This window comes from Octopus bimaculoides, chromosome 11 (genome assembly GCF_001194135.2).
Source record: "Octopus bimaculoides isolate UCB-OBI-ISO-001 chromosome 11, ASM119413v2, whole genome shotgun sequence".
NCBI classification, from domain to species: domain Eukaryota; kingdom Metazoa; phylum Mollusca; class Cephalopoda; order Octopoda; family Octopodidae; genus Octopus; species Octopus bimaculoides.
In genome coordinates this window covers 41,416,826-41,429,426 of record NC_068991.1, presented here as the reverse complement: position 1 = coordinate 41,429,426, position 12,601 = coordinate 41,416,826, and the positions used below count along the sequence as shown (strand labels likewise).

The window sequence follows — 12,601 nt, the reverse complement described above, 5'->3', positions numbered from 1 at the left end:
AATGGGTTTACGTGGAAAATTTGGAAATGCTATATTACTTTTTGCAATATTTTGAGTTGCCGGATAGCCGACCGGTTCACTCGTTCGTCTACGTAAGAACACCCGCGTCGCCCGTCGTTTTCGCATGGCTGACCACTCCATCTCAGACTTCACTGTCTTCGGCCTTGCCTTACACCATGAATCCACCAACTCTAGACTCCGCCTGGAACAGCGTTACATTTTCCCTCTATGTCCTCAAACTCCTTTCTGACTCAACACAGCCCCCCTCCTCTCAGGGACCCTCCGCGCACCCCTTTAAAAAAAACGCTTTATTCTATTTTATTTTTATTCCTTTATTTTTTTTATTTTTATTTTATTATTTTTCATTTATTTCTGTTATTGATTTTTTTCTGTTACTGATTTTTTAATATATTTTTGTTACTGATTCATTCAGATAAACTTTTTCATTTATTTTTCTATTATTACTAATTTTTATTTTTCATTATTCATTTGTATTATTTTTTATTTTTTTATATTCCTAAACCACACACCACACACACCATACACACCCGTGCACACACACGCACAGACGTACACACACACCACACACACCCGCGCGCACACATACATGCACTCCCACACACGCATACACACACGCACGCACACACGTCCGCACACATAATACCCAAACTATTGGTTACATCAATGCACACATACTCTACATCACCTCTCTCTCCCTCTCACACACTCACACAGACACACACACACACACAGACACGCTCGCTCACACACATGAACGCACACATACCTCCACACACACAACTCTCCACACACACACAACTCTCCACACACACACAACTCTCTACACACACAACTCTCCACACACACACACACCACACACAGAACCCTCCACAAACACAACCATCCACACACACAACCCTCCACACACACAACACACATCTAACGCGCACACACATGCACACATATACACGCACGTACATACACTTTCACTTGCACTCACTCGCACATGAACACACATACATTCCCACACGCACACACGTACACACACACGTATATATACACAGAGAGAGACAGAGTGAGGCACCTATACAGATGTGCACATAGACACATACACACATTGTCACTCCATCTACGCACACATATCAACACAAACTCACACACACAGCCACACATACCCATTCACACACCCTTCAGACTGCCTCTGACTTACTATTGGCCCTCTCATCTACGCACACATGCATATGCACACATGCAAACACATATACACACGCACACACACGGCCACATCCACCCATTCATACACCTGCCACTATAGCTGCTCACCTCTCAGAGCGACATTAACACACACGCACACAGATCCTACCACAGGTACACACACACTCACAGACTACTCACACGAACACAAACACACAGTTAATACCACACACACACACACACAGAGTTACCACCACACACACGCTACCACGCACACACGCTACCACGTACATACACACACACGCTACCACGCACACACACACACACACGCTACCATACACACACACACACACACACACATACACATACGCACACATACCGACCATCTTCACACTCTCCTGTCCCAGAAAGCACATTCTCTTCCTCCTTCTACTTCCGGTCATTTCAGAAATGAAATAGTACGTGGACTGTTGGCGAATTTTTCTCTTTCTTTCTTCTTTCCCTTTGAACTTTCTTGTTTTTTCCTGTTCGGACGAAGAGCTATGCTCGAAACGTAAAACAACAACTCTCTTCTTTCTCCGAGCATCCTATTAATACATTGCTTGTTCTACGTCCTCACGTTTGTTTCTTTTTTTCTATTTTCTCTGGTTTTTTTTAATTGATTATACACACACGCACAAACACAAACACAGTAGAACCTCGCAGTACGCGTGCACCATTGAACGAATAATTTCCTGTGCGAGCCGTGGCTCGTGCGAATTTTTGTCTTGAAGTACGAGTGGAAATCGGAAGTACAAGCGACCTTCATATAAGCGACCACTAGTCGGCGCTGAGCTCGCATACGCTTTCCCAACAAGCACAACCTCCACTCGCTCAGTTCATGTGTTTATCACGTTTTGGCAGCTATTGTGCTTTTCCCAGTGTTTTTTGTTTGTTTGTTTTTTAGCTTTGTGCGTTTTTTTGCTATCATTTTATAATAATTAGTTGTGTTAGCCATGGGTCCTAAGAAGGTTAGTGCAAAGGACAGTGCTGAGAAGAAAAAGCTGATTGCGATAGAATTGAAGGAAATCATTAATAAACATGAGAGATGAGTGCGTGTTGCGGACATAGCACTTCAATACGACCGAAGCACGTCGACGATCTGCACCATCCTGAAGAAAAAAGATGATAACTAGGCATTTACAACAGTAAAGGGTGTCTCCAGGCTCTCCAAGCAACGCACATCTGTCCACGAAGAAATGGAAAAATTGCTTCTCCTGTGGATCAACGAGAAACAACTCGCAAGGGATACGATTATGGAGCACATCATCTTCGAGAAAGCACGAGCGCTGTATAGGGATCTCCTGAAGCCGAACCCTTGAACATCGACGGAGGTGACATCAGCAGACGCATTTAAGGCCAGTCGCAAATGGTTCGATAATTTCAAGAAGAGGACTGGTGTTCATAGCGTCATTAGGTATGGAGAAGCAACGAGTTCTGATACGAAGGCAGCTAAGGATTTTGTGCGTGAATTCCGTCAGCTCATCGCAGCCGAGGGATACATCGCACAAGAGGTATTCAACTGTGATGAAACTGGCCTTTTTTGGAAAAAATTCCCACAAAAACCTACATTACTGCAGAGGAGAAGCAAATGCCAAGCCACAAGCCTATGAAAGATAGGCTAACTCTTGCCCTTTGTGTCAATGGAGGTATTTAAATTCATAAAAGTTCCGTACCTTTCATGCAACACTACCTCTATCTTGCAGCCCATGGACCAACAGGTGATTTCTGATTTTAAGAATTGTACATCAAACACCTGCTTTATCGGTGCCTTGAAGTCACCGAAAATACAAATTTGACCCTTCACGAGTTTTGGAAGAAGCACTACAACATGGTTAACTGCCTAAAAATCATCGATATGTCCAAGCAGTGTAACGAGAAGAACGCTAAATTCTGCGTGATGGAAGCTGTGGCTGACTGCGTATTCGAAAGAGACTTCGATGGGTTTGAGTCAGAGACACCTATAGTTGAGAAGAAAGTGTCTCTTGACAAGTCCATGGACCTCGAGGTTGACAATGAGGACATTCACGATCTCGTCGAGGAACGCCCAGAGGAGCTGACGACAGATGGACTCTTGCAGCTTCAGGAGCAGCAGCATTCGGGTGCGGTGGAAGAGATTGGTTCTCTGGAGGAGGACATTATAGCGGAGAAGGCTATATCTACGAGTAACATAAAGGCAGTGTTGGCAAAGTGGCAGTATGTTTCTGAATTTGTAGAAAAAAATCGTCCTGGAAAAGTACTACAGGTCGTGCAGCTGCTTTATTTGATGACACTGCTCTGGCGCATTTTCGTAGCATTTTGAAAGGCAGGAAAAAGAAAACTTGCTTTGATATGTTTCTAATGAAACAACCTGCAAGGGTGAAAGTGAAAAAAGTGTGTCCAAAACGTCTAGATTAAGCGAAGCGAGAGAGAAAACGCCTGAAGTCTTAATGGAAGGAGATTCTTCTTCCAAACAATAATCCTCCGCCTCCCCGCTTCACCTTCCTCACGCACAAATCGTCCCATCTTTAGAGTAATTAAATTGATAAAACTAGTTTGCATATTTCCTTTGCATTCTCTTTTATTATGTTTTTATAATTGTCATTTTCCTTGTAACTGCACCTTTTCTGTTTTAAAACCCATAAAAAATTATTTGGCGCTGGAACGGATTAATTATATTTTAATTAATTTCAATGGGGAATTGATTTGTAAAACGCATAAATCGTAAAACGAGGTTGGTCATGGAACGAATTCAACTCGTACTGCAAGATATCACTGTATATATCCATTCACAAAGCTTTTGTTGGCCCGAGACAATAGCAGAAGACACTTGCCCAAAGTGGCATTCAGGGGGACTAAACCCGAAACCATGTCGTTGGGAAGCAAGCTTCTTACCTTACAGCCACTTTTGCACCTATTTCTATCTTTATTCACTCCTTTTTCAGTTTTTCCTTCCTTTCTTCCATCATTCGTACATATCTTTGGTTCATTCAGTTTTCCCTTCTTTACCCAGCTCTTTTCATTCCCAACGATACTTATTCATTTTTCTCATCCTTGTCTTTGTCCTTCTTTGTTCATTTTAATACTCGTTTTATACTTTCGTTATTCTTAATTACGAATGAAACGAAAACCAATATTTCAAATTCTTTACTAATATAAGACAAGATATACTTGCACATACTTCCTGCAATCCAGGACGTTTATAAGGACAGGTAATTGATTCCCTTTTCATCGTTTTACGTGGGTGGGAGATTCATTATCTTTTAGGCAGCCTACCAATCAGAGAGTCAACAGGTCTCTTCTCAACAGTAGTACTACATTTCAGCCTTCTAAAATACTTATAAAATACTTAGTTTTGGACTGTAACTAGGTGCCATGGAGTAGTGAAATTTCCCACTGTAAAAGGATGTTTCAGTAGGCAAGTTTCCAGGGAGACATACACTCTATTCTCGACAGCTGGGTGTAATGAAGTAATGTAGAATGAAGACCTTTGCTCAGCAACACAATGAAATGCTAGCAACTGATATGATCTCACAGCCGATGTGCAGCTTGTTCATATCTTATCTACCCCACCTTTTACATTGTGACAGAATAGTTTTATCCCTTTACATCGTGACAGAATAGTTTTATTTACTTATGTATTATTTGTGGAACCGTGGTTAAAGATTTATAGTCTAATGTTTAAGAAATATCCAAATGACGAAAACCATAGACAAAAGTTTAATTTGGCCTGCCATATGTTCACAAACCACCATTTATTATGCAACATGTCATTGCGTCGCTCTTTAGTTTTAATTGATGCAAGACTCACGACAGCTGAAATGGAAACCTATCCAGTTGGTTCTTATTTAAGTGAATAGTGTTTTTATCTACCTCAACAAATATAGGCTTAAGAGAGAGATGGAAAGAGAATAAAGAAGAATGAGGGGGAGGAAGAGACAGAAAGTGAGAGAGAGATACTCTGTGTGTGTGTGTGTGTGTGTGTGTGTGTGTGTGTGTGTGTGTGTGTGTGTGTGTGTGTCAGAGGGGGTAAAAAAGCACCTGTTTATTTTATTCCCTATAAAAAGAAAATATTTCTTTTTATAGAATAGAAGAAATTTTTAAAACGACCAAGAGCAAATGGGTGTCTCAATAGTGTTAGTATCCAAAGTGTCGCTTGTGTGAAACACGATTTATCAGAGCAAACATTCATTCGTGACGTTCTAATTAATTGACTGCTTTTGGAGTGAGAAATATTACAAACTTATACAGGAGAAAAAATTTACTTAAGGACACAAATTAGTGGAATTCCACCATTAATCTTATGTTTATTCAGTAACGTAATGACTGCCTTGTTGGCAAGAACCTTAGTTACAGAGTTGACATCCAACCAATCAAACAGTTTGTGAACCTCTTCTCAATATCGGCGCTGCATTGTCACTATCAGATACAATTCGAAACTATAATTAGGTACCTTGGAGCGGTTCAGTATTCCACTACCGAAGAGTGCTATATAAATTTATAAGCATTGCATTATATTTCAGTGTTAAGACCAAGTTCCCCAAAAGAAATCACTTGTGTGTACTCTTTTTTGATTATTGTTTCGTCTTGTTTGTTTTACAGGGTTTTTTTTTTAAGTATCAGATATTGCTGATGAATTGAGTCTGTGTTAGAGCTACTTCCAGTCACATATACAGTTTATGCCATTGGCACAATCTCCCAGTTCTTCTGTTCTTAAAATGATATTTGATGACAGAATCCAACGGTTATTCGAACTATCAGTCCGGAAGTTATCGATTCATATCCTGCTACCAATGTTAAAATTTGTCAGGAGCCTAAGTTTTAAGTGATTTCAATTCACATAACCTCAGTAGGTGTTACATGGTAGTAATATTCCCAACTGTATGCAGTGGCAGAATTTGAAAAGTGAATGATTTATTGGTTTGTAATACTAATTCGGTTTAACCTGGTATCCCCACCCTCGGGGAAAACATACCAGTTATATACTGACATCATAGCCTTTTATCGTCGTCATATCTAATCAATGATTTAAATATTTCGAACTTAGGCATGAGACAACAAACCAGGGAAGGATAAAGTCGATTATATCAGTCTTGTTACCTGTCGATTTTTTTACATTATTGATCCTGGAAATCTCGAAGGTAAAAAATGACTATAGTGGGTATTGAGGCTTCAACGTAAAGACATCTAGATGAACACCATACATCATCCGCCATTCATTAGCCTAATAAACCTAATAATAATGGTTTATAACTTGGAAACGAAACTAAATTCTGCAAAAATCTTTATCTGACTCTACCTTAACTACCCTCTTAGTATCCATTACCCTTATAATATCAATTTCTTGTCGGGGTGGGAAGGAACAGGAAAAAGTCGATTCTATCGACCCTAGTATACGAATAGTATTTTATTTTATCGACTCCAGAAGGTCGTGAAGTAAAGTTGATCTAATGATGACGCCGGAAACCGTTTAAGATGTAGATAATAGCCGCACATTTTGCTTCTGGGAGTAGTCGATTAAAACAACATCAGTACTCGTCTGGAACTTACTTTATTGCTTGTCCAGAAGGATAAAAGAATAAAGGCTAAGTCTACGACTTGGTTTCGATTTTTATACGAAGACAGGAATATTATCATACTGACACCTACCCCCATCACGCTCTACATTCGTTAAGAACAATTCTGCAGTAGCGCACCGAAGACCCACTTGTTTGTGGTATGTTTCTTTTACTAATGGGAATTCTACGATAAATTTTAGGCAGGGATCAAAACAGTAAAAACTCTACTAGGATAAAATAAATGGAGAGGAGTTTGGTATTGTGTGTGTATGTTTTCCTTTTGCTTTGCTTTTTGTTTGTTTTGTTTTTGTTTTGTTTTGTCTTTTATTGATTGCCAATGCCTCAAAAGGTAGATATAAGAATACACTAATTTTTTAATTTCAATTTCTTTTTATACAATTCAGATAAACAACCGACAACTACACTTCCACTTCCAGTTGTTACATCTGTCGTTTACTGCAAACATGACGGTGCCTTTTATAGATTTGGAAGAATCTTTCACGCAGGAGATGGCTGTAATTTATGTGGCTGTTCGCTTCTAGGAAAAGTAATCTGTACCAAAAAATCGTGCAACGGTTAGTAACTCTACGATAGCATTTCGAATATTTGATTCGCCTGACCTACCACAAAGCCTCATTTTACATACATATATAATTATTTACATATATATTCGTACATAGACATGAGTATAAACATACTATATACTGAACTGATGAATAAACATCATAAAATATATCTAGAGTATTTAAGAGCACAATTATTAACTCATCGTTAAACTCCAATACATTTTTAGAATGGAGAGGAGATAGTGCTGATGAAATGTGTAATTTTTTTAACTTTTCACACACACATATATATACGACGGACTTCTTTCAGTTTCCGTCTACCAAATCCACTCATAAGGCTTTGTTCGGCCCGAGGCCCGAGTAGAAGACATTCGCCCAAGGTTCCACGCAGTGGGACTGAACCCGAACCATATGGTGGGTAAGCAAGCTACTTACCACACAGCCACGCCTGCAAATTAAAAAAAAAATGTGTAATAAATAAACAAACGAACGTATACTAAATACACAAGCGAACAGAAAACACAGCAGGTCGCCAATTCTTCATCAGTTATTGGCTAGAGGGTTAAATGCAATTTCAGCCATTATCGATAATATTGCTTCCACTCTGGAGGTACCAGCAAGAAACTTGCCGGGAATGGGACTGTAACTGGTAAGTTTTAATTAGTGTGGTTACCAATTGTAACGGGTAAGATTGATTAGGTACACAATAATATGAAATGTCGGAGTCAGCAGATGTAACGATAAAAAAATTTGTTGTTATAATTGCATGTTGTAGGATGTGAAAGATGAACAATGCATGAAGTTTTAAGAAAGTATTTATTTACCGTTACGTTGAAAAATACCTTACCTCCGAGGGCATGCGAAAGAAAGTTAGATGTAGTAGAATTTTTCTTTGTATAGTTTTGTGTACACGTTGTTAGTAGTAATCCACAGATAGCGATAAAACGATGTTGTAAGAGAACAGAATTAGAGCTAGTGGAAGTTGTAGAGTTGTGGGACGTTGTCTCACAGTTGCTGACTGTAAAGTTCATTTCTCTCGCTGACCATTGTCTTTAGTAGCTGCTTTCCTTGTGATCATGATTCTAGTAGTCCGTTCCCTAACTAATTGAGTTGTCATGAGCCGCCTCGTTCAGTTGTCACCAAGTGACTACTTGGTTTTTGCTTGGGGGTTCTTGCTTTTATAACTATCCAGAAGGAAAGACATGTCGTTGAGAACAGTGGGCTTCGTTGGTGGTACTGTGATATCTCTATTCTAGCTTTTGGTGAAGTAGAAGAGGTTATAAGGGTCAAGTGGTGAAGACATTATTTCGGCCTAGCTAAAAGCAATCTGGCAAATGTAAAACTACTGTCAGAGAAAAACCATTGTTCCACCGTGAGAAAAGTTCGGTTGAACTGTTAATTTAAATTTGGCCAAGGTGGATCGAATCCACTTCATGCTTGCAAGATTCACTACAGGACCAAAACATAACAAAACGAGGCGGGATCGAGACGAGACCGTTAGTTATCTGGCCATCGAAAGAAAAAAAGAAAAAAAGAACTGAAGAGATGATGGCGTGGATTTCCGCCCCGACATCCGAAACTCGAAGTTTTATCATGGCTACCGAATAATTGTCACATATTATTTTGCAGATATATAAATAAGTATGTTTTTATTGTGATTAAGCTAATTCAAACATCATTTTTCAAAAACAGAGATGCATAAACCAACACTCCCACCGTTTCCATTAAAGACAGAATTGTTTCTGAATATGTGCTTCTATAAGGGCCGCCTGTATAACCTTGGATCTACGTACACTTCCGAAGATGGCTGCGTTCGCTGTATTTGCAGGTCTAAGAAGTCAATGGAATGTAAGAAAAACTCCTGCGATGACTCAGGTTTGTTGATCTATTTTGACTGTAATATCAAATTGTGTGTGTGTGTGTGTGTGTGTGTGTGTGTGTGTGTGCGCGCGCGCGCATAAGTGAGTATAAAATAAGAACTAACCTCACACCACCAATCTTGACTGCATTCATAAACAGAGGCCGCAGAAACATCCTCCAGCGGGATACGTCACTCTCGTTTCTTTGAACATCACACAGATACTGATTCAGTCACTACTCAGTTCGAGGAAGTAATCTTGTACCCCACCCTCTCTAGTCTTTGGACATCATGCAATCAAAGTACTGTAAATGCTACCCCTGATAATTGCTGATGACATTTTCTGGTGACCTACATATATAGCAAAGATCAGGAAAGTCAAACATACTGGACGCGACAATGTTTCGTCTGGTCCGGCTCAATTTCATATTTTTTTTAAATTATTGTTTCAATTTTAAAATATTCTGTAAAATACATATCACAAGCATGGGTTTAGAGTTGGAGCTAGACTAGAGTCGTGACTAACACGGCTAAAATGAGTGAACCTCAAAGAATCTTTTGTTATCCCAACCAATGAAAAAGAAGTTTATGATTCAATACATTAGATGATGTGACCTATTTCCTCTTCGCTTGCATATACATGCCAAATTAAATGGATTTTATAATATAATATATTTATATAATAAATGGAATCTATTTCGATGAATACGTACGTGTCCATCCAAATAAATCCCAGTTATATGAATGATATTGAAAGAGTTTGCAACTGAAACATCTTTATTAAGAACTATCTAGCTTTCTTATGAAACATATGCATTCATTTGCACAATTTTTATCTCCATTCTCACACCAAGGACTGTGTATATACTATGCGGATGAGTTTTTCCACTCATTTCTGCACATAAATTATGTTAAACGTTTCATCTTCTGTCCTTTGTTGCTGATAAAGTTGTTTTAATGTATACTGATCCACTTTATCTATTATCTTAGCCTACATTATGATTAATGCTTTTAGGAATAATTGTTCCTATCCGACTCACAAGATCTAGTTTATGCTTCAATCCTACCCGCAAAGCCAAACGAATTTGACACTCCTATTATAAATAAGACTGAAGCCCAGTTGCGGATCTTTTACAAAGCTCAAGTAAAATCCACACTGGAATACTATTCCGATATCGTGAATGCTGCAGTTCACATCATCATTATAGACTACATCCTAAAGAAGAGCGTCGTACTCATTGACTACATTCATCAACACACTAAAATATTTCAAGACATGCTGTCTCCTCTCTTTTCCGCTTATTTTGCTATTGCAGTGACCTTTCTACCTTTAAACTAACTACTTACACACAACCTGCAAGCTTGCCTCCCTTCTCATCCCTATACTGTGTCGTCCCTCAAGATTTTACAACCACGTTTCTCAGTCCTTCCTTCGCAAAGTATCAGCTAGTTGAAATTTCCTCTTGATGATGTTTTCCCTACAGATACAACCGCAATGGATACTGACCCTCTTCCTAATTAAAACCATAATAAATGGTCAAGTGATGCTGTTAAGTAAAGTATGGCCCAGGTTGTCGACGGTTGAAAAATTTCTGAGATGTTCTAATCTATAACAGATTTCTTCGCTTTACTTTCTTTATATACTTTCATTCTATTTTCTTTTGATTTACTCAGCAGCATCGGTTGCTTTCAAAAATAGAAATATCATTATCCCAAGACTTGATAGTTTATGCGACGCTAACTGTCAATATTGATTACATTATTCTTAAGATGTTTTTCTTAACTTTCAGCTTATTTTCAGCTCCAGATTATTCATTAAATCAATCATTTTCCTTGGTTTTTAACGAGTTTGATTCGGTCTAGCTTTTCTTCTGTCTTCTTTTTCTAGACAGTTTGTTAGGGTACCAAATTAAAGAGGCGAGGCATATGAGACATTATAAAGGCAACATTTCAAAACAGTTGGGATTTTGATCGAGTGTGATATGGCATCTTGGGTAACAACAGACAAATTAATGTGAAATATACTCTAGAGATGTTTGTGTATACCTGAAATATCTCAGAAATAGTATATTCTATCTTAATTCGTTTTTGCATATTTATTTTCATACTTACCTTCGGCAGTGAAGTACAAATATTTGTGATATTTGGGACTCTATTTATTAAGAAAAACGATTAAACACAATTTTTGTTTATAATTTCTTGATGAAAACAAAAACATCGTTTGCATGACGTCAACACACATACACACATACAGAATAATACACACACATATAATGAATGTCATGGCGTGTCAATCAACACAAACATGCGTCCGCTATCTGTGACATATACACACACATAGTCTTCGCACTCACAAAGGGAGAAAAACGTCAACTTTTTGACGTGCACAATATTTTAATCATTTAGAAATATTTTTAACTGAATATGATTTCAAAAATGTAAATTGTTTGTACAGTAAGTATTTATATTTTAGCTTTCTTTAAACAGACAGTATTTTTATGTTTTTCTTTAATCATTTTCAAGTGAATGGCGATCTTTCGCTTATCATCCGGAGTTCGTTATTTACGTAATTTTTTTTATTATTTATATTTGTTTTAAAGTGAAAGAGAGGAGAAAGTGAAAGATGTACGTGTATATGAAATGGATGTGTGTGTGTGTGAAAGAGTGAGAGAGAGGAAGAGAGCGAGAAAAGAGAGAGAGAGTAAAGAGGTGTGTTGTCATGTATACGTACATGCATCAATACATATGTGTACATTTTTTTTGGTATGTACGTGTGCATGTGTGTGAGAGAGTGAGTGAACGTGTGTGTTCTCATGTATACGTAAGTGGCTCTCTCTCTCTCGCTCTCTCGCTCTCTCGCTCTCTCTCTCTCTCTCTCTCTCTCTCTCTCTCTCTCTCTCTCTCTCTCTCTCTCTCTCTCTCTCTCTCTCTCATACACACACACACACATACACACACGTCCATTTCATATAGACGTTCATACATTTTCAGTTTCTCGTCTATTTCACTTTAAAACAAAAGTAAATACCGTAAATCCTCGAGTATAATCCGCATTTTTTTTCCCAAAATTTGAAGGTCAAAATCCCTAGTGCGTACTATATACGAGGTTAAAAATGAAAAATATTTTCTAAGCAATGTCCGAGTCTTTATTTGCTGTCCGGCAATGTTTATTCAGCCACATTTTGTGATGTCGGGGGCGAAAATACCTTAAGCTAAGCCTGAAAGCAATGAAGTCATAAAAGAATCATCCATAACTTGCAGTAAGCAACATTTATTAAAATAAAAGTGTTGTATATCTATTTCTTTACTGCCCACAAGGGGCCACACACAGAGGGGACAAACAAGGACAGACAAACGGATTAAGTCGATTATATCGACCCCAGTGCGTAACTGGTACTTAATTTATC

The 12,601-nt window shown here is 38.4% G+C and overlaps 1 protein-coding gene across 1 annotated transcript in view; it reads left to right on the top strand.

Moving 5' to 3' along the window:
- Positions 1-7,172: 7,172 nt before the first annotated feature.
- LOC106879739 (uncharacterized) overlaps positions 7,173-12,601 on the top strand; it is an 18,364-nt gene continuing 12,935 nt past the window's right edge. Inside the window, exons 1-2 of the mRNA XM_052971976.1 lie at positions 7,173-7,345; positions 9,029-9,211. Coding sequence (XP_052827936.1) covers positions 9,031-9,211 — 181 coding nt within the window. The 5' untranslated portion in view covers positions 7,173-7,345; positions 9,029-9,030. The remainder of the gene's footprint in view (positions 7,346-9,028; positions 9,212-12,601) is intronic.